The following is a 22,409-nucleotide window of genomic DNA, read 5'->3' as shown; positions in this document are numbered from 1 at the left end:
AATCGGACACTGATTCATACTTATATGAAATTCCTCAATTAAGGGGCATTTAAGCTGATGCAATTTTGTGGTGCATTGCTAAAAGTAGGGAATATGAAGATAACAAGGGGAATATGAAGATAGCAAGGGGAATATGGGATAGCATGGGTATATGAAGATAGCATGGTCCCTGTTCCTAGGGATTTCATGTCTAGGAAAGAGACATACAAACCTATAATACCTGTCCTCTGTGAAACGTGCTTTATAGAAGCAAAAGAGTTTTAATGGCTCCTGAAGGTTGTGAGTGATTAATGCTGTCTGACCATCTCAGAAAAGACTTAATGAGATGATTTTAGATGCTGATTATGAAGACTGGGGAAGACTACCAGGCAGTCAAGAAAAGAACTGAGCAAGTATTGGCTAGGAGTATGAAAAAGCCAAGTATGTTTTGCAGACCCCAGGTAGAGAGGAAGGCCTAGGAATGCATTTTGCCAAAGGTGAGATTATACAGAGTCAGATGGTAAAATTTTAGCCATGTAGAATGTTGTATAAAGAAGTTTACACTTTTAGGAGTGGAAGAGTCACTGGAGTACTTTACTTAGGAGTTTGAAATAAATTTGTGTTTCAAGACTGATCGTTCTGATTGCAAAAGGAAGGATGGCTTTGGCTTTTCAAGAGGCTGGACTCAGGAGGCTGATTAGAAAGCCATGCCCATAAGCCCTTAGAAAGGAGGGAAGGGCTTCAACTGCAGCAGTAGCTAGGGTGATTTAAGAGATATTTAGGAGTAAAAATCGAGGCTAATTGAAGAGACTGCTTGGAATAGATGAAAGAGAGAGGATTCCAGAAAACCTTGAGATTTCTACCTTTTGGGTAATATATGACTAAGCGCGGGCGGCTGCGAGAGCCGGCTCACTAAGCGCGGGGGGTCTGCGAGAGCTGGCTCACTAAGTGCGGGCGACCCAAGATGCTAGGTGTTGCAAGAGGGCATCAGAGGGCAGACACACTGAAACCATACTCACAAAAAACTAGTCAATCTAATCACACTAGGACCACAGCCTTGTCTAACTCAGTGAAACCAAGCCATGCCTGCGGGGCAACCCAAGATGGGCAGGTCATGGTGGAGAGGTCTGACAGAACATGGTCCACTGGAGAAGGGAATGGCAAGCCACTTCAGTATTCTTGCCTTGAGAACCCCATGAACAGTATGAAAAGGCAATATGATAGGATACCAAAAGAGGAACTCCCCAGGTCATCAGGTGCCCAATATGCTACTGGAGATCAGAGGAGAAATAACTGCAGAAAGAACGAAGGGATGGAGCCAAAGCAAAAACAATACCTAGTTGTGGATGTGACTGGTGATAGAAGCAAGATCTGATGCTGTAAAGAGCAATATTGCATAGGAACCTGGAATGTCAGGTCCATGAATCAAGGCAAATTGGAAGTGGTCAAACAAGAGATGGCAAGGGTGAACGTGGACATTCTAGTAATCAGCGAACTCAAATGGACTGAAATGGGTGAATTTAACTCAGATGACCATTATATCTACCACTGTGGGCAGGAATCCCTCAGAAGAAATGGAGTAGCCATCATGGTCAAAAAAGAGTCTGAAATGCAGTACTTGGATGTAATCCCAAAAATGACAGAATGATCTCTGTTCGTCTCCAAGGCAAACCATTCAATATCACAGTTATCCAAGACTATGCCCCAACCAGTAATGCTGAAGAAGCTGAAGTTGAACGGTTTTATGAAGACCTACAAGACCTTTTAGAACTAACGCCCAAAAAAGATGTCCTTTTCATTATAGGGGACTGGAATGCAAAAGTAGGAAGTCAAGAAACACCTGGAGTAACAGGCAAATTTGGCCTTGGAATACAGAATGAAGCAGGGCAAAGACTAATAGAGTTTTGCCAAGAAAATGCACTGGTCATAGAAAACACCCTCTTTCGACAACACAGGAGAAGACTCCACACATGGATGTCACCAGATGGTCAACACCGAAATCAGATTGATTATATTCTATGCAGCCAAAGATGGAGAAGCTCTATACAGTCAACAAAAACAAGACCAGGAGCTGACTGTGGCTCAGATCATGAACTCCTTATTACCAAATTCAGACTTAAATTGAAGAAAGTAGGGAAAACCACTAGACCATTCAGGTGTGACCTAAATCAAATCCCTTATGATTATACAGTGGAAGTGAGAAATAGATTTAAGGGCCTAGATCTGATAGATAGAGTGCCTGATGAACTATGGACAGACGTTCATGACATTGTACAGGAGACAGGTATCAAGATCATCCCCATGGAAAAGAAATGCAAAAAAGCAAAACGGCTGTCTGGGGAGGCCTTACAAATAGCTGTGAAGAAAAAAGCAAAGGAGGAAAGGAAAGATATAGGCATCTAAATGCAGAGTTCAAAAGAATAGCAAGGAGATAAGAAAGCCTTCTTCAGCGATCAATGCAAAGAAATAGAGGAAAACAACAGATTGGGAAAGACTAGAGATCTCGTCAAGAAAATTAGAGATATCAAGGGAACATTTCATGCAAGGATGGGCTCAATAACGGACAGAAATGGTATGGACCTAACAGAAGCAGAAGATATTAAGAAGAGGTGGCAAGAATACATGGAAGAACTGTACAAAAAATATCTTCATGACCCAGATAGTCATGATGATGTGATCACTAATCTAGAGCCAGACATCTTGGAATGTGAAGTCAAGTGGGCCTTAGAAAGCATCATTACGAACAAAGCTAGTGGAGGTGATGAAATTCCAATTGAGCTGTTTCAAATCCTGAAAGATGATGCTGTGAAAGTGTTGCACTCAATATGCCAGCAGTGGCCACAGGACTGGAAAAGGTCAGTTTTCATTCCAATCGCAAAGAAAGGCAATGCCAAAGAGTGCTCAAACTATTGCACAATTGCACTCATCTCACATGCTAGTAAAGTAAATGCTCTAAATTCTCCAAGCCAGGCTTCAGCAATATGTGAACTGTGAACTCCCTGATGTTCAAGCTGGTTTTACAAAAGGCAAAGGAACCAGAGATCAAATTGCCAACATCCACTGGCTCATGGAAAAAGCAAGAGAGTTCCAGAAAAACATCTATTTCTGCTTTATTGACTATGCCAAAGCCTTTGACTGTGTGGATCACAATAAACTGTGGAAAATTCTGAAAGAGTTGGGAATACCAGACCACCTGACCTGCCTCTTGAGAAACCTGTATGCAGGTCAGGAAGCAACAGTTAGAACTGGACATGGAACAACAGACTGGTTCCAAATAGGAAAAGGAGTACATCAAGGCTAAATATTGTCACTCTGCTTATTTAACTTCTATGCAGAGTACATCATGAGACACGCTGGACTGGAAGAAACACAAGCTGGAATCAAATTGCCAGGAGAAATATCAATAACCTCAGATATGCAGATGACACCACCCTTATGGCAGAAAGTGAAGAGGAGCTAAAAAGCCTCTTGATGAAAGTGAAAGAGGAGAGTGAAAAAGTTGGCCTAAAGCTCAACATTCAGAAAACGAAGATCATGGCATCCGGTCCCATCACTTCATGGGAAATAGATGGGGAAACAGTGGAAACGGTGTCAGACTTTATTTTTTGGGCTCCAAAATCACTGCAGATGGTGACTGCAGCCATGAAATTAAAAGACGCTTACTCCTTGAAAGGAAAGTTATGACCAACCTAGATAGTATATTCAAAAGCAGAGATGTTACTTTGCCAACAAAGGTCTGTCTAGTCAAGGCTATGGTTTTTCCTGTGGTCATGTATGGATGTGAGAATTGGAATGTGAAGAAGGCTGAGTGCCGAAGAATTGATGCTTTTGAACTGTGGTGTTGGGGAAGACTCTTGAGAGTCCCTTAGACTGCAATGAAATCCAACCAGTCCATTCTGAAGGAGATCAGCCCTGGGATTTCTTTTGAAGGAATGATGCTAAAGCTGAAACTCCAGACTTTGGCCACCTCATGAGAAGAGTTGACTCATTGGAAAAAACTCTGATGCTGGGAGGGATTGGGAGCAGGAGGATAAGAGGACGACCGAGGATGAGATGCCTGGATGGCATCACTGACTTGATAGACGTGAGTCTGAGTGAACTCCGGGAGATGGTGATAAACAGGGAGGCCTGGCATGCTGCGATTCATGGGGTTGCAAAGAATCGGACACGACTGAGCGACTTAACTGAACTGATGGTATCCATGGAGCCAGAGCTGGCTAGTGCAAAAGCTTCAGATTTGGGTTTTGAATCCTGGCTCCTTTACTTATCAAGTCACCACTTGGAAGAAATTAAACTTGCTGAGCCTCCTCTAAACAAAAAATGATTTAAAGTACTTTTGTGGGATTTGTGAGAAGGTAATTACAAAAATGCTCAGAAAACCTGTTTGTCTATAACCTACATGCAACACAGATTTTCTTCAGGAGGACTAAATGACACTCTGTATAATGATACATTGCATAGAATCAGAAATGGTTCAAGATAATTAGTTCAGCTTTAGCCATGCTGAGCTTAAAATTGATATTTTATGTCTAGATAGATATATCTAGTATGTATTCAGAAATTGACTTGGAGGACTTGGGGAGGGCAAATAACTGTCTAAGTATTTGGAGATGCAATTACTAAATGATGGTTAAAATCACATGGGTGGATGAGATTCTACAGGTATGGAGTAAGAAAAAAATTGAAGTCAGTTCTCTGGTGTTCAATTTCTAAATAAGTAGGCAGATGAGGAAGAGGAGCCCTCCCTCTCCCACCAAAGCAACTAAAACATGGTTTGAAAAATAGGAACAAAACCTTTGACATAACAAAACCTGCCTAGTACAAAGGGATAGTTTAAGAAGGAAATCATTAGCACTCTGGTAAGTCTTAGTATTGACAAGCAACTTGAGGAATAAAGAGAACTCTTTTTTTTGGTAGATTTTATTTTTATTTTTCTGGGGCTACAAAGATGAGTTCTCTTCTTCCTTCTGGTCTAAACCCAAACAAGTTGTACTTGATGACCTGAGTCACGCATTTTGTTTTTCTATTAAGATTTTCTTAATTCTATAATAAATTATTCCATTAGAGACTAAAGAAAACTGACTAATAAATGAGGGATCAGTGACAACCATAGAGCAATTCCCATTTGGTGGTGAGGAGCAAAATATAGGTTGTGGTGAATTGAGAGGAAGAAAAGAGTAAAGAAATATGCTTTTTTAAGAAGTTTGGCTTGGAGGTTAGAGTAGACAAAGGATGAAGAAGCTTTATATAGTAATAGACAGTAAAAGTAAAGACCTAGTATTGAAGAAGAGAAGGGAGATAAATGATGGGAGATAAATAATGATGGAATATTCCAGAAGAGGCTGCAGATCAGGAAATGATGTAAATCCGAAAGAAAGCATTTACCTCAGGTGGAAGAAGGTACAACCTCCCTTTGAGTCAGGAAGTAAGGGAGTGAAGTTAGAAAGACTATTAATAAATGGAAATTAAGAAACTTCTGATGTTAACCCAGCTACTGTTTTATCCTGTTAGATCCTGTTAGTTGGCTTTTATTTTTTATATTCTAGTAATTTATGTTTTGAGTAACTTAATTTGATTGGCCACCATCTTTTAATGTTATCTCCAGATAAAATGAATTATGGAATTTTCATTCAGCAGAAGTTCTGATCTCTTTTTCCTGACCAAAAAAAAAAAAAAAAAAACAACTTAGAAAATACTGATTCTTAATAAGGGAACCCCCAACATTCAGAAAACTAAGATCATGGCATCCGGTCCCATCACTTCATGGCGAATAAGATGGGGAAACAGTGGAAACATTGGCTGACTTTATTTTTCTGGGCTTCAAAATCACTGCAGATGCTGACTGCAGCCATGAAATTAAAAGACGCTTACTCCTTGGAAGGAAAGTTATGACCAACCTAGACAGCATATTAAAAAGCAGAGACATTATTTTGTCAGCAAAGGTCCATCTAGTCAAGGCTATGGTTGACTTGGTGATGTCTATGGCATCACCAACTCAATGGACATGGGTTTGGGTGGACTCCAGGAGTTGATGATGGACAGGGAGGCCTGGCATGCTGCGGTTCATGGGGTCACAAAGAATTGAAGATGTCTGAGCGACTGAACTGAAGTGAACAAGAATAGTGAAGCGTCAGAAAATGTACCATCTGCATCAGGTTGGCAGACTCAAAGAAATATTCTCCTAATAATTTGTATATCCTAGGGAAATGTTCAAAATAAACTCATGTAGCGTTGACATCAGGACATTGGATTATGTGTTAGTTCTTAAAGTATAATTGTTGCAGTAATAAAATGATTTGTATTCTTTCACTAAGCTATAAATGAAGTTTGAGTTGAGAATTTGCTTATTGAAAGGTGATTTTACAGATCTTTTAAAAAATAAATATTTATGGTTAGCTCAAATTTATATTGACCTGTCACTGATTGAATGGACATGAACTTGGGCAAACTCCAGGTGATAGTAAGGGACAGGGACGACTGGTGTGTTGCAGTCCATGAAGTTACTAAGAGTCAGACACACTTAGACACTGAACAACAACAAGCTTAAATTAGGATTGTAAGCAATTAATTTTGTATTTTACACTTGAAATCATGTACCATAGGACCTTTCCTAGTAGATAAACATATAATTCAATTGGATAATCTTCATTTCATCGTATTATAAACACATAAAATCACAAACAACCAGCCTCTCCTTGTGTTCATGATTCTAGAAATGAAAACAATCAGACTGTGGATCTATATTATAAAGTAGTTTCAGAAATTTTGCAGATGGAAGGGTCAGAAATTCGAAACACATAGTCATAGCTGATGGGAATTCAGCCCAAAGTCAGCATCTCAAAAGTTTGCCAAGGAGTAAGAAAGTAGAAAACAGGTTGGATTTTTAGGCATTTTAATATTGTATCTGAATATTATAGATGTCTTCAGTTCAGTTCAGTTCAGTCGTTCAGTTGTGTCCAACTCTTTGTGACTCCATGAATCGCAGCACGACAGGTCTCCCTGTCCATCACCAACTCCGGAGTTCACTCAGACTCACATCCATCAAGTTCGTGATGCCATCCAGCCATCTCATCCTCTGTTGTCCCCTTCTCCTCCTGCCCCCAATCCCTCCCAGCATCAGAGTCTTTTCCAATGAGTCAACACTTCGCACGAGGTGGCCAAAGTACTGGAGTTTCAGCTTTAGCATCATTCCTTCCAAAGAAATCCCAGGGCTGATCTCCCTTAGAAGGGACTGGTCGGATCTCCTTGCAGTCCAAGGGACTCTTAAGAGTCTTCTCCAACACCACAGTGCAAAAGCATCAATTCTTCGGTGTTCAGATTTCTTCACAGTCCAACTCTCACATCTATACATGACCACTGGAAAAACCATAGCCTTGACTAGATGGAACTTGGTTGGCAAAGTAATGTCTCTGCTTCTTAATATGCTGTCTAGGTTGGTCATAACATTTCTTCCAAGGACTAAGCATCTTTTAATTTCATGGCTGCAGTCACCATCTGCAGTGATTTTGGAGCCCCCCAAAATAAAGTCTGACACTGTTTCCACTGTTTCCCCATCTATATCCCATGAAGTGATGGGACCAGATGCCATGATCTTCGTTTTCTGAGTATTGAACTTTAAGCCAACATTTTCACCCTACTCTTTCACTTTTATCAAGAGGCTTTTTAGTTCCTCTTCACTTTCTGCCATAAGGGTGGTGTCTCTGCATATCTGAAGTTATTGATATTTCTCCTGGCAATCTTGATTCCAGCTTGTGCTTCTTCCAGCCCAATGTTTCTCATGATGTACTCTGTATATAAGTTAAATAAGCAGGGTGACAATAGATGTCTTAATAACAAAATAATTGCTGGCTGCTTCTCTTAGCCCACTTAAAGCTGTATTTAAATTTTACTATCATGCAGGGATCTTTGGTATTCTATCCTTGGTTTTCATCGCTTCATACCTTTTAATCTGGATGATCTTCTCAGTCATATTTTCAGGTCCACTACTTTGTTCAAGTGCTTTAAAATGTGTTTCATTAGGTTTGATCTTATTGTTATGTTCATATATATAAATCCAAACACTGAATAGATGTCTGTTTTTGACCCCAACAAAGTTGATACTTACTTTCAAAACTGAATTTCAGCTCTTTTCTTCAAAACTGTTTGTCCTTCTCTATTTCTTTGAATTTCCCTGGGGATTCAGCAGTAAAGAATCCACCTGCCAATGCAGGAGATGAAGGTTCAATCCCTGTTTGAGGAAGATCCCTTGGGGAAGGAAATGGCAACCCACTCCAGTATTCTTGCCTTGGAAATCCCATGGACAGAGGAACTTGGCGGGGTACAGTCCATGGGGTCAAAAAAGAGCTGGACATGACTTAGCGACTAAGCAGCAACAACCACTTACTTACTTTAGTGAAGGGAACAACCAAGCACCATGCACTCAAGGTGGGAGGAAACCAGAGTTTCACCATTTGGGTAAAAATCAAAGGCAGCATGTTATATCTCATTTCAGGTTTTTCCCTAAGCATTTTTCAGTAGTGTTCATACTGTTTTTAAATTTCTTTAAAGAACTTTGGCAACCTGGTTATTTTTTTTCTTCCTTGTCAATATTGTTAATTTGTGCTTTTATTAAAATATCTATTTTATCCAAGTTTTGTATGTTATTGCCATTTAGTTGTTTTAAACAGTCTCTTAAGATAAAAATAAATTCTGTGGTAGCTTTGATTCTCTATTTCTAACTTTTTAATGTATCATCTAAAAATTTTGTTAAGTGTTTGGATGAAGACTTTTATTAGCATCTGCTATTATCTCTTTAATTTCTGCCTTTTGTTTCATTCAGATGCAGTCTAACTTCCCTCTTTGTACGTTTTGAGTTTACTATGTTCTTTTCCTACCTACTTAGAATACCCTATTCAGTGTTTTTATATTCTTTATGATGTATGAATAGACAGTCTCAAATGAATATAAATAGCCACTCTTCACAAGATTTGATAAGTAATGTTTTGTGATTGTTACTGTTATGTGTTCAACCTTACTGGACTAAGGGAAGCCCAGATAGCTGGCAAAACATTGTACCTGGGTTTGTCTAACAGGGTGTTTTTGGAAGAGATTAACATTTAAATTGGTAGACTAAGTAAAGAATATCTATCCTCACCAAAGTATGTGGCATCATGCACTCCACTGAGGGCTCGTGAAAGAAAGGCACATTTTCTCCCTTCCTGTCTCCCTTCCCCCTCATTCCATCTGTCTCTCTCTCACACACCACACACACACACACACACACACACACACTCAACAGACTGTGACATCTGTTATTTTCTGCCCTCAGCCAGGGAATCTCCTAGGTTCTTGGGCTTTCCAGCTCTTGAACTGGTACCAGATTCCTCCTGGTTCTCAGACATTCAACTCTAAGTGAATTATGACACTGGGTCTCCAACTTGTAGACTGTATATGATGGCATTATCTCAGGACCCATAATAGTGTGAACCAATTCCTATAATAAATCTTCTTAAATTTTCGGTCTGTCTACTGATCTATCTTTTTGGTTCTGTTTCTCTGAAGAACACAGACTAATGCAGATTTTGTTGTTAAGGGTAGTTCTAGAGGAATATAACTTTAAAGATGGGTTTTCAGAATTGGTTTTGAGTTTTTGGAATTGACTTTCTAGTCCTATTAGTTTAAAGATGCTGATAACTTTCTGCCAGTAGAAAGGAGAGCACTGATAGTCCTTGGCATGAACTGTTTATAGTGTTATGTAAAGTATCTCCATTGGATACTATTAATCAATAATTTATAAGACGTAAGTTGGATGATTCTGTATATGATACTTTCAAACAATTTTTGAAAACTAGGGAATATGATGATGTTGATTGGTCGCGTCTATTTTACTGGACACAGTGCTCAAAGGATGATCTCTGGGATTCAAATTCTCAGCTCAGACCCCACATATATGACCTAGAAGCTTCTTGCTGTACTTTGAGGAGGAACCTTATCTTCTATAGGTGCAGGGTTGAAATTGCTGAAAATAAAACGCAGGACCTTATCCTTCTATTGGCTGAATTACAATGCAAGTTGAATACCAGCCTTGTAAGGTGCCTGTTGTTTAATTCAGGGCATTAAATTAAGAAAGCATTGGGTTCTGTAAATTGGGATGGGGATATGTGGGCAGACTCTGATGAAGAACATATAACTTTCACTTTAGATATTCTAGTTCTGTAACATCATCTCTTACAAAGGGGAGAATCAGTAAGTAGATATTTATTGCATGGGTGTTTATTGTAGCATTATTTACAGTGACTAAAAAAAAAAAAAGCTAATGAAAAGAATACCCAAAATAGAGGAATGTTAGAATAACTATGGCACCATCACACAAATGGTGCACAGCCACCAAAATGTGAATAGACTTTGATATCAGTTAGCTTAATTGTCACAAAATATGTAACTATGAAAATCAACATGCAAAAGTGTGTATACTTCTTAATAGCAAGCAATTACGTGTATAAATGTATTTATATGTATGTGTGTGTATCTGTTTGCTTATAACCAATTAGGTTTTGATAAAATAATGAAAGATAGATCCTTGTTAACCAGGGTTTTCTAAAAGAGAGTAATGCGAATGGAGTAGAAGAGGAACGGGAGGAATCAACAAGAAATTCAAAAGGCTGCAGGAAAGCAACACACAAAATCTGGCAAATATATTATCCTATTAATATAATTTTCTATAATGAAAAGCCTTCCTCAGTGATCTATGCAAAAAAATAGAGGAAAACAATAGAATGTGAAAGACTAGAGATTTCATCAAGAAAATTAGAGATACCACGGGAACATTTCATGCAAAGATGGGCTTGATAAAGGACAGAAACGGTATGGACCTAACAAAAGCAGAAGATATTAAGAAGAGGTGACAAGAATATACAGACGAACAATCAAAAAAAGATCTTCAAGACCCAGATAATAAGGATGGTGTGATCACTTGCCAGACATCCTGGAATGCAAGACAGACATCCTGGAATGCGAAGTCAAGTGGGCCTTAGGAAGCATCACCATGAACAAAGCTAGTGTAGGTGATGGAATTCCAGTTGAGTTATTTCAAATGCTTAAAGATAATGCTTTGAAAGTGCTGCACTCAATATTGCCAGCTCATTTGGAAAACTCAGCAGTGGCCACAGGACTGCAAAAGGTCAGTTTTCATTCCAATCCCAAAGAAAGGCAATGCTAAGGACTGCTGAAACTACCACACAATTGCACTCATCTCACACTCTAGCGAAGTAATGCTCAAAATTCTCCAAGCCAGGCTTCAACAGTCCATGAACTGAAAACTTCCAGATGTTCAAGCTGGTTTTAGAAAAGGCAGAGGAACCAGAGACCAAATTGACAACATCCATTGGATTATTGAAAAAGCAAGAGAATTCCAGAAAAAAACATTTACTTCTGCTTTACTGACTATGCCAAAGCCTTTGACCATGTGGATCAGAACAAACTGTGGAAAATTCTGAAAGAGATGGGAATACCAGACCACCTGACCTGTCTCTTGAGAAATCTATATGCAGGTCAGGAAGCAACAGTTAGAACTGGACATGGAACAACAGACTGGTTCCAAATCAGGAAAGGAGTAAGTCAAGGCTGTATATTATCACCCTGCTTATTTAACTTCTATGCAGAGTACATCATGTGAAATGCCTGGCTGAATGAATCACAAGCTGGAATCAAGACTGCCATGAGAAATATCAATAACCTTAGATATGCAGATGACACCACCCTTATGGCAGAAAGTGAAGAAGAACTAAAGAGCCTCTTGATGAAAATGAAAGAAGAGAGTGAAAAAGTTGGCTTTAAACTCAACATTCAGAAAACTAAGATCATGGCAATCTGGTCCAATCACTTCATGGAAAATAGATGGGGAAGCAGTGGAAACAGTGAGCCTAATTGTTTGGTTCCAAAATCACTGCAGATGGTGACTACAGCCATGAAATTAAAAGATGTTTACTCCTTTGAAGAACAGTGATGCCCGACCTAGATAGCATTTTAAAAAGCAGGCACATTATTTTGCCAACAAAGATCATCTGGTCAAGGCTATGGTTTTCCCAGTAGTCATGTATGGATATGAGAGTTGGACTATAAAGAAAGCTGAGCTCCGAAGAATTGATGCTTTTGAACTGTGGTGTTGGAGAAGACTCTTGAGAGTCCCTTGGACTGCAAGGAGATCCAACCAGTCCATCCTAAAGGAAATCAGTCTGGAGCATTCATTGGAAGGACTGATGCTGAAGCTGAAACTCCAATACTTTGGCCACCTGATGTGAAAAACTGACTTTTGAAAAGAACTAGATGCTGGGAAAGATTAAAGGCAGCAGCAGAAGCAGACAATAGAGATTGAGAAGGTTGGATGGCATCACTGAATCTATGGACATGAGTTTGAGTAAACTCCGAGAGTTTGTGATGGACAGGGAGCCTGATGTGCTGCAGTCCATGGGGTCACAGAGTCAGACACAACTTAGCAACTGAATTGAACTGAACTTAAAGCAATATAAATATAGTAATTTAATAAAGACCATGAATGAAGTTAGTATGTTTCAAGAATTTTTGGTGAGATAAATCTTAAGTCATTGGGAAATGATAGATGCCAGTGATATGATTATCCTGTAATTTTTAACAGGAAATTCAAATTTAGAAACTGAGAGATATTAATGTTCAAGTCTTCCTCAAATATATTCAGATTTATTCACTATTTCATTATTATAGCAGCAACAACAAACAAGCACTCAGAGATCTACAGTGGGTGAAAAATTTGCAAATTATTTCTCCCTACCACTAAGGAATCAACCTGCCAGTGTGGGAGAGACAGGAGGTGCAGGTTCAATCCCCATGTAAGGAAGATCCCCTGGCGGAGTAAATGGCAACCCATTCCAATATTCTTGCCTGGAAAATCCCATGGACAAAGGAGCCTTGTGGGCTATAGACCAGAGTCACAGAGAAGCGGACACAGCTGAGAAACTGAGCACGCACACATGTATAACTGAAGCAGGACCTGTTTTCCTAACAATAAACTGTGGTGTTATTCTTTCTAAATAAGCTTCCAAAATAGAACAAAACAAAATAGAGTGGACAGTTCATGTATTTTAGGGTTAGCCAGGCCTCAGTTTTATTCTGATACGACTGAGCGACTTCAATTTCACTTTTCACTTGCATGCATTGGAGAAGGAAATGGCAACCCACTCCAGTGTTCTTGCCTGGAGAATCCCAGGGATGGCAGAGCCTGGTGGGCTGCCATCTATGGGGTCACACAGAGTTGGACACGACTGAAGTGACAGCAGCAGCAGCAGCAGCTTTATTCCAGGTTTTGCCACCACTGTCTGTAATCAAGAATATGTTGAGAATAAACCCACACTTACCATCTTTCCATTTATCTCCATGATTATAGATGTCAGTTCCAATCAGATGGTATGAGTAAGGTTAGCCACCACGGGAGTTTGTCATAGCCTAAATTACTTGTTGTGGGACCTTGAGTTAGATATTTTCCTGTTTCTTCATTCATACTGCTGCAGCCAATAACAGTATTACTCAAAAGATTATTGTGAGAGTTCAATTTGATAGTAGATGTAAAACACTAATTAAGATGTAATATACACATTAGAAGTGTTTAATAAGAACAACTAGACTAAGACAATATCCAACTCAATCATAGAACATAGATTTATGGAAAATGGTTGGGACAAAATAACTCAGGCTCATATTTTGGACTTTTGTGTGTGTGTTTATGATATGATGATGATTAAATGCTATGTAATGTCAAAGAAAATTTCCTGCATTGAACCTACTGATAAATATGGAAAGAGTTACTAAATGAAAGATGGAAATAAAACAGCCCTAGACATATGAAAGTGATCTTGATTAAAGATATTAATGAGAATAACCAACCATGCAGTCTTTCTTAAAATGTGATTACAAAGAACTTTATTTATAATAAATTGAACGTGGGTTGACATCATAGAAAAAAACAAGTTTAGAAAAGTGACAAGTTCTGTTCTGCAAGCATAAGTTTTTCATCTATTTCATCATTATCCTAAATGGAGTCTACACTATCAGAAAATTGATTCCACGTCTTTTATTTTGCCTTTTTTTAAACAAAAGAACCAAAACCATACTTAAAATTTTGTTGGTAATAGTTACACACATTAAGTCCATTGTTTGGATGCTTAGACTGATAGAATGAGAAATAAAACTAAGTCTTTATTACCTTTTCTGTGGAATCTTAGATTACCATTCGCTCTTTGTTATTATGCAGTGTATTATCTGTCATGTGTGTTGCTACATACCAGCATTGCTTTCTGTCCAATTTCCAATAAAATGTTTGCTTCCGTTGCCCTCAGGATATCAGAAAGGATCTTTACCAGAGAAACTAAGTTCAGTTTTAGAATACTTTGACTTTATGACTGCAAAAGAGCTTAATTCCTGATTTTCTACTCAGAGTCAACACATAAGAAAATTACGAAAGACCTCCTGCCTGTGTCTATGTATTTATTCTCTGCCTCTGAGATCTTTCTCCTTCTCATCCTTTACCCCCATTAATTCTTCAAGTTTCTTCTCCAGGTATTTCTTTAATGACCTTCGTGTTGCCTTCATTTTCCTCCGATGAGAGATGCAAAAATGGAATCTAGAGAAATAAGATAATCCCAACTTAAATATTAGTAGCCCAATTCTTTAAAAAATTGTAACTATTTTTTTCTTCCTTTTTTTGAATTCCTCTACAAGCATTTTTCTCGTACTTCATCACACTTTCTCCATTTCCTATGTTCCCAACTTTTATCCCATCAAACTTTTATGTTTCATTCCTATTAGTAGGATATCCTAAAGTTTGAGATTACTTCTTTCCCCTTATTTCCATTGGAAGAAGGGGGAAGATTGGGCAGTCTCTTTGCCAAAGAAATGCTTGACCCAGTGTGTGTTTGAAAGCAGGAAAACTCACAGTAGCAAAACACCTCCCAGTATTACACCTTCTGCTAATAATATCAGAAATAGTCCAATTTCTCGATTCTCAGCCTTCTTTGGATCATCCTCTGGAGGAAAAAAGGGGAAAACATGAGCTAGAGGGGAAAATTATTAACTTGAAAGCTTTATCCATAAGACTCTTTTTAACCTTAAAAATTGCTCTGTTCACTATTTACATCCTGTTCCCTGGTTATTCTGCTCTTTCTTAGACTCCTAGGCTCTACAAAACATTTTCCCCTACTACCCCTAGCCTAATTTCTCCACCTTTAGTACACTTTTTCGTTTCTAAGCTCTTCAGTGACCCAGTGCCCAATAATTCATTCTGGCACAAATTTTGTCCAGCATCTTAGCTCTTATTTGTAGCATTAGCGTGACCTATATAGAATGTGATCAACAAATATTTGTTTAGATCGATGAGAAACTACTTGATCCCTGGTCTTCCGAAGTGCCACACAACAATGTTTGTTACCTTCACAATATTCTCCTTTGAAACATCGAGAGGTGATGCGAAGACATGTCCAACAATCCAGGATAGGACCTTCAGTCACAACTGATGGAGAGAAGAAAGAGAGTTGGAAGGGGGCCACAGCATGGAGTTTCCTTAGCTTAGACATCAGTGTGAATTAGATCTTGGGCATTTCCATTGGTTACATTGTTGTAACTTTCTTCTTCCCCTCAGTTCAATCCAGTTCAGTTTAGTCACTCACTAGCCATCAATTTTAGAGACGGATCAAAACTTTAAGCCCAATCTCTGAGAAGAAGTGGGAAAATGATGTCTCAGCTTATTTTGAGGCTATGGATTAAAAACTCTGGTATAGAAGGCCTCTGAGCACATCAAATTATATGGAGTGATTGAGATTTCATAAGCTAGATTTTGTTGTCACAGATCATTGACATTCCCCCTTGTAGCTGAGAGCTTTAGGAATTATGTTCTCAGTGTGACAAGTAGAGGAGATAAAGGAGACGGGAACTGAAACCTCCATGCACTACATATACTGTACTTACCACAATCTTCAGAACAAGCTAAAAGAGAATCAGAAAGATCTAATGAGCTTAGAATCAACTTAAAGTGAGTCATATTTATATTCAAGTTGTCTTTATTTGGTTACCCATTACCTTCCAGCCACCCCTCCACCCATTCTGGATTATTTTAATGTGAATCCCTATTCCTCCTCTCACCCCTCATTTCCTATTCCTTTCACATAATTTCAGTGGCATTAGATATACATCTGATATTACCAACTTCAGAGAATTTCTTTAATAGTTTTTCCAGTTTGGAGTCCAGGTTTTTGCGGATATCGAGAAGCCTGCCTTGAAGGATAAAAACACCTGAAAAGGGGTGGAATGGACATCAGAAGAGAGAGGTGGCCTTTCCCTTCATAATTTAATCCTAATTGTTTTGCCTTGTTTTCCCCAGTGAATTGTTCTCAGACTTGCTTGGGCGATACATTCTTTTAACACTGAAACAGTACCTCACCTTTCCATGTTTCCTTGCTCAGTTTATCAAGTTCAATCTTCAGCCATGTTCTCAAATCGACAACCTTTTGAACAGCTAGAGAGGAGGGGTAAAGGAACATGTAGGGGTTAATTACATTTACAGAGGAAATTATGTGGCCCCAGGTACTCTCTTCCCTACCTCCCTTCTCCCTTTAGGTCCCAAAATTCTTAGGGGCTTAGGCTTCCCTCACCCAACACCCGAAGCATCTTGTCCCTGTGGGAGACCTTGAAGCTTAAACGGATCATCTCCTCCATCTGCCGTTCAAGCATATGAGTTCGGCCAGGGACTTCTGGGGGTACCAGCTTTCCAAGCAAGGATTTAACTTCCTCGATGAATTTGGGGTCACATTCCAAACAGCCTTTGACCCCATGGAAGGCTGCCAGGGACAGGGGCAGGAGCAGGAGCAGCCACAGGTCTCCCATATCCTTGCCCCGACTGCCCTTGCCCCAACAGCAGGTTGTCCTGGCAACTGGTTCACCTAGTTCCCTTTCCTTCAAAACTCCAGTAGGGAGAGCCTTGTCTTGGGTAGTCTGACTCCACCTTTCCCTCTGTTTCCATCCCACTTCTAGGCAATCTCATTTTTCTAAGGATCTTTGGTTGTTTTCTGACTTTTATCCTTCATTCCAGACAGAGGGAACTACCAGCTGGGGAGTAGATACCTGAGTTCTGAGTGTGGAACCCAGAATGAGAGAGAGAAGTCTTGAGCTCATACAAGCAGAGTTCTGTGCAGGGAGACAGCTCAGAAAACAGTTGTTAACCCTTTCTCTTACTTGTATTCTTAGTAAATGCCTGCACTCCTCCTGATCATTTAAGTATCAGTGGATGTTGAAAGAAATATCTTAGGACCTTAGTTTGTTTAATGCAAGCTCTGCTTTAATAGAAGAGGTAAGAAAACCCAGAATATTGATTTGCTTAGGGCCCCAATCCTTTATGGTAGCAGTATTATTGAAAAATATTGTTAAAAATTGAAATGGGAGTCTATATATAATTATCATAGATAATAATGGTTTTGATACAATTGATAATCTCAGAAATTTAGACATTTTTCACAGGAATATTGCTCCAGCCATGCTATATAACCTATTTAGATATCATTCTTCTTTTAGAGACCCTGGAACCAGAAGACTAGAAACATCAGTTGAGGAATACATGGTGATTAGTGAGACTCCAGTAAAATTCATGGTCCTTTAATAGGCATTTTTTGAATATGCTCATGATAAAGTGTGTAACTTATAAGAATATGACCACAATTACCATGGGCTGTGTTATCCAGCCATTTCCATGGAAAATGACCTAATAAACATGTTTTTCCTTTGGTTTAAAGCTTTTTGAATAAGAATTTTCTTTCTTATATGAAGAAATTAATGTTGCTTTGTAGACTTTCCAGACTAGTTACCTCTTTTCTAATACATTGCATGTATGACTATGACTCCCTGGAAACTAGGAAACCCTGGGATCCTCAAAAGTTGGTGGTAGACTTGAAACCTAAGGTATGGCAAAGTCCTGAAGTAGAAGATTGTGAAGGAAGTTAAAAGAAGTATCACTAATAATGTGACTTCCATGTGCCCAACTTTGTGCTGGAAACTCTTTAGATAGAATCTCCCAAGTCCTCATGGCATAGCAAGACTCTGAGAGATTATTCCCATTTTATAGATAAGAAACTGAGGATCAAAACAATTGAGTGATTAGGGATCTGGATTCAAACTCATGTCTGCTTAACTCCAAACTCTATATACATTAAATATTGCCTCTCAAAATTTTCTGGAATAATACAGAAAGCAGTCTCTTGGAATTTGATAAATTGGAAGATGGGGGGTGTTTAATTCAAATTCTTTCATGTTCAAAAACTGGCCCTTCTTTGATCTGGCTTTATGTTCCCTTGGCTCAATGATCTCATCTTTCGATGACCCACAAAAGATTTTCAAAGGCTGAGGTCTGAAGGTATGTGTGTTAATGGGATTAAAGTAACTTTGGAAACCAAAGTTAGAGACTAAAAACGTTAAGAAACTTGGCAGGCAGGTGGCCAGAGAAAGATATTATTCAAAAAAAAGATACATATTATAGTTATCTTCCAGTTAACACTACAGGCTTTTCATTTTGGGTTGGATTCGTAATCCTCTATCATACTACTGAATAACTCTACCTCATTCCATGGCATATTTTCTTGACTCTGACCTAGTAGCACATCTACCATTTTATTTTTGCTTTACCTTTCCAGCTTAATTTGCAATCTAAGACTTTTAGGATAAGAGAAAAAAATAATTTGGCTTTTGTGTAGTCTTGGGAAGTCTGGAAATAGCAAGCCATTTCCTAAAAAAGACAGGCAGAGATTGTAACTGAAGGGTGCATATAAAAGGGAAAATAGTGGAGGAAGTATCACCCTCATGAAGTAAACAGTAGGCAGATAACAACACTGTGTGCTAAAGGTGAAGATTACACACAAAGGTCTGGGGAAGACAGAACGGCACCGAGTCTGGAGAAATTTTTTATGGAGAGACTGAGTCCAGATGTATAATAGCACATGCATTCATAATAATTTACCAAATATATATTTGCCTGGTGGTGGTTCTTGCACAGATAAAGTATTCATGGTCAGTGTTGTGTATTTTTTGTTTTTGATCACACAGCACTATCAATTGGAGCTGTGGTCCCAACCTGTTTGGCACCAGAGACTGGTTTCATAGACGACAATTTTTCCATGGAACTTGGGAGAGGGAGATTTAGGTGGTAAAGGGTGCCATGGGGAACAGCAGATGAAGCTTCCCTCCCTAGCACGCTGTTTACCTCCTGCTGTGTGGCATGGTTCCTTACAAGCTGCAGACCACTTTCTGTATGAGGCTTGGGGCTGGGGGACCCCTGAATTAGACAGTCCCTCTTTTAAGGGCTAGGATCAGTGGTGTTGTAACATTTGGCCTTGGTGTTGTAACACAATGCCCTGAGGTTTAAAATCTGAAGAACAGGTTGCATAAAGAAGAGCAAGAAGCTGTTACAGTAATTTGTCCACATTCTCTGGTAGATCCCAGATCCATACAAAAAATAAAAATAACAAATCTCTGTGGCTCAAGCTTCCTGCAGAGTTTATCTGTCCAGCTGTGCCCTGCTGCATTGCTTTTCTTATCACTTCACAGGATTTTTTACAAGTTTGGCAAATGACCTGGGTATTTCTCACTCTCAGGCAATATTAACCTCTTTCCTGATTGAAAACTGAGACTTGGAAGCTATTAATTGCTATTTGGCTATGTTGTAAAGTATCTTTCTAGGTAGTGTAATAATCATAGGTTTAAGTGTTTAAATAATTACTATGTGCCAGACATTTCACAGTAAAATCATTTCATTATTTTCTGTATTCCTGTTCATTTATATTCCATTGTTATTAAGCCAATGTCTCCATATTCTGCTCATCATTTAGGAAGAGTCATAAGATTTGAGCCTAGAAGTCTTTGAAGAAATCTCTACTTGGTAGGAAATCAAACTAAAATATAGTTGATCCGATTAATAGGGACTGTGGGAAGGAGGAGGGGAGAGAAGTAAAGGAAGCGGAGGATGATGTCTGTCACAATGTCTTCTCTCTGGGCAGGTCCCAGAAGGGAAGCTACGTTCGGTTAAAGGAAATAATGAGAGAAGAGGAGTTTTTGTCCTGCACCCGTTAGGGGCTCTGAAAGCTATACTGTTGCCCACACGTGGACAGTAGTAGCTAAGGAAAAGCCTGTAGGGCGGGGTAATAGAAGGTACTCCTGAGACAATGCCATTTCCCATATGGCATGCAAAAAGAAGTATATTCCTACTGGCTACTAGGCAAGGGTATATAAGTGAACTCAGGATCTGGGGGAATCTGTCAATGTGTATCATTAAAGCTCTAGGTAAAGGGTCCCTTGTCTAAGATCTGGATAGCAAGCTACCAGGTCAGGAAAGGAAGAGGAATCTGCACCAAGCCCTCTGGCCTTGCTGGGACCAAATTGTTAGGAAAATCCACTAGACCCCGAGGAAATAGAGAACAGATTCAAAGTGTTCCACATGCAGTTTCTCAGCAAACACTACAAGCAGAGCAGAAGTGGGGTGGTACCAACCTTACATAAAGATATCAAAACATTGTCAGAGGATGGAGCAAATATCCTCAAAGTTCAAAAAGAAAAATCATGCAAGGAAATACACATCAGAGAAGAAAGCTAGTGTCTGCTTCACTAAGAAGGAAAATGCAGGGGTTTTAAGTACTAGAAATAGTTCATTCTAATGTATTGGGTAAGATGGATTGAGTCCGTAGTTAAACTCATAGTTTGTTAAAACAGGCTGGATGTTCAATGATTAGGAAGGTATTTTTCAGTTTAATTTTTTTTTTAATTGGAGGATAATTGCCTTACAATGTTGTGTTAGTTTCTGCTGTACAACAATAGGAATCAACCATAAGTGCCCATACTTCCCCTCCCTCTTGAACCTCCCGCAGCTCCTCATCCCACCCGCCTAGGTCGTCACAAAGCATTGAGTTGAGCTTTCTGCACTATACAGCAGCTTCCTACTAGCTGTCTGTTTTGCACATGATAGTGTGTATATGTCAATGATACTGTCTCAGTTCGTCCCTCCACTCCTTACTCTGCTGTGTCCATTAAGTCCATTCTCCACATCTGTATCTCCATTCCTGCCCTTGAAATAAGTTTATCAGTACCAATTTTCAAGATTCCATATATATATTTGCTAGCACACAATATTTATTTTTCTTTTTCTGAACTCTTCACTATGTTTGACAGACTCTAGATTCATCCACATCACTACAAATGACCCAATTTCATTCTTCTTAATGGCTTAGTAATATTCCATTGTATATATGTACCACAACTTCTTTATTCATCTGTTGATGGACATCTAAGTTACTTACATGTCCTGATTATTGTAAATAGTGCTGCTATGAACATTGGCATAGCTTCCTGGGTAGCTCAGCTGGTAAAGAATCTGCCTATAATGCAGGAGACCCTGGTTCAATTCCTGGGTTGCTAAGTTCCCCTGGAAAAGGGATAGGATACCCACTCCAGTAGTCTTGGGTTTCCTTGGTGGCTCAGACAGTAATGAATCCACCTGCCATGTGGGATCCCTGGGTTTGATCCCTGGGTTGGGAAGATCCTCTGGAGGATGGCATTGAAACCCACTCTAGTATTCTTGCCTGGAGAATCCACATGGAGAGAGGAGCCTGGCACACTACATTCCACAGGGTTGCAAAGAGTCAGACATGACTAAGTGACTAAGCACACACATGAACATTGGAGTTCATGTATCTTTTTGAATTAGTGCTTCTGGTTTTTTTGGATATGTACCCAGGAGTAGAATTGCAGGGTTATATGGTAATTCTTCCTTTAGTTTTTTTTTTGAGAAACCTCCATACTGTTTTTTGCAGTGACTGTACCAGTTTGCATTCCTACCAACAGAAGAATCCTCCACATCCTCACCAATATTTGTTATTTGTAGTCTTTCTTGATGATAGCCATTCTGACAAGTGTGAGGTGACATCTTATTGTGGTTTTGATTTGCATTTCCCTGATGATTAGCAGTGTTAAGTATATTTTCATATGGCTATCTGTTGGTCATCTGCATGACCTCTTTAGGAAAATGTTCTTTCAGATCTTCTGTTTCTCAATCAGGTTTTTTTTTTTCCTTTGACGTCAAGTTGTATGAGCTGTTTATATATATTAACCCCTTATAGGTCATATTATTTGCAAATACTTTCTCCCATTCAGTAAGATTTTTAATTTTGTCAATGATTTCCATTGTTGAGCAAAAGCTTTTAAGTTTAATTAGGTCCTACTTATTTATTTTGCTTTTATTTCCTTTGCTTTAGGAGACAGATTCAAAAAAATATTTCTATGATTTATATCAAAAAGTGTTCTGCCTATGTTTTCTTCTAGGAATTTTATGGTTTGTGGTTTTACATTTAGGCCTTTAAGCCACTTGGAGTTTATTGTATATGGTGTGAGAAAATGTT

At 39.0% G+C, this 22,409-nt stretch overlaps 1 protein-coding gene across 2 annotated transcripts; it reads right to left on the bottom strand.

Annotated features, from left to right (window-relative positions):
* Positions 1-14,472: 14,472 nt before the first annotated feature.
* Positions 14,473-16,863, bottom strand: IZUMO3 (IZUMO family member 3). 2 transcript variants are annotated; one of them, XM_068974692.1, is made up of 7 exons: positions 16,632-16,863; positions 16,421-16,495; positions 16,183-16,272; positions 15,949-15,966; positions 15,413-15,493; positions 14,921-15,011; positions 14,473-14,608 (listed from the first exon to the last, which is right to left on the bottom strand). In XM_068974692.1, exons 1-7 carry the CDS (start codon positions 16,861-16,863, stop codon positions 14,473-14,475), a joined length of 723 nt encoding a protein of 240 aa, XP_068830793.1. The 2 variants fall into 2 exon arrangements, with proteins under 2 accessions (XP_068830793.1, XP_068830794.1); XM_068974693.1 differs by lacking the exon at positions 15,949-15,966.
* Positions 16,864-22,409: the final 5,546 nt, after the last annotated feature.

Source organism: Capricornis sumatraensis, chromosome 6 (genome assembly GCF_032405125.1).
Source record: "Capricornis sumatraensis isolate serow.1 chromosome 6, serow.2, whole genome shotgun sequence".
NCBI lineage: Eukaryota > Metazoa > Chordata > Mammalia > Artiodactyla > Bovidae > Capricornis > Capricornis sumatraensis.
This window is presented reverse-complemented; position numbering and strand designations above follow the sequence as displayed.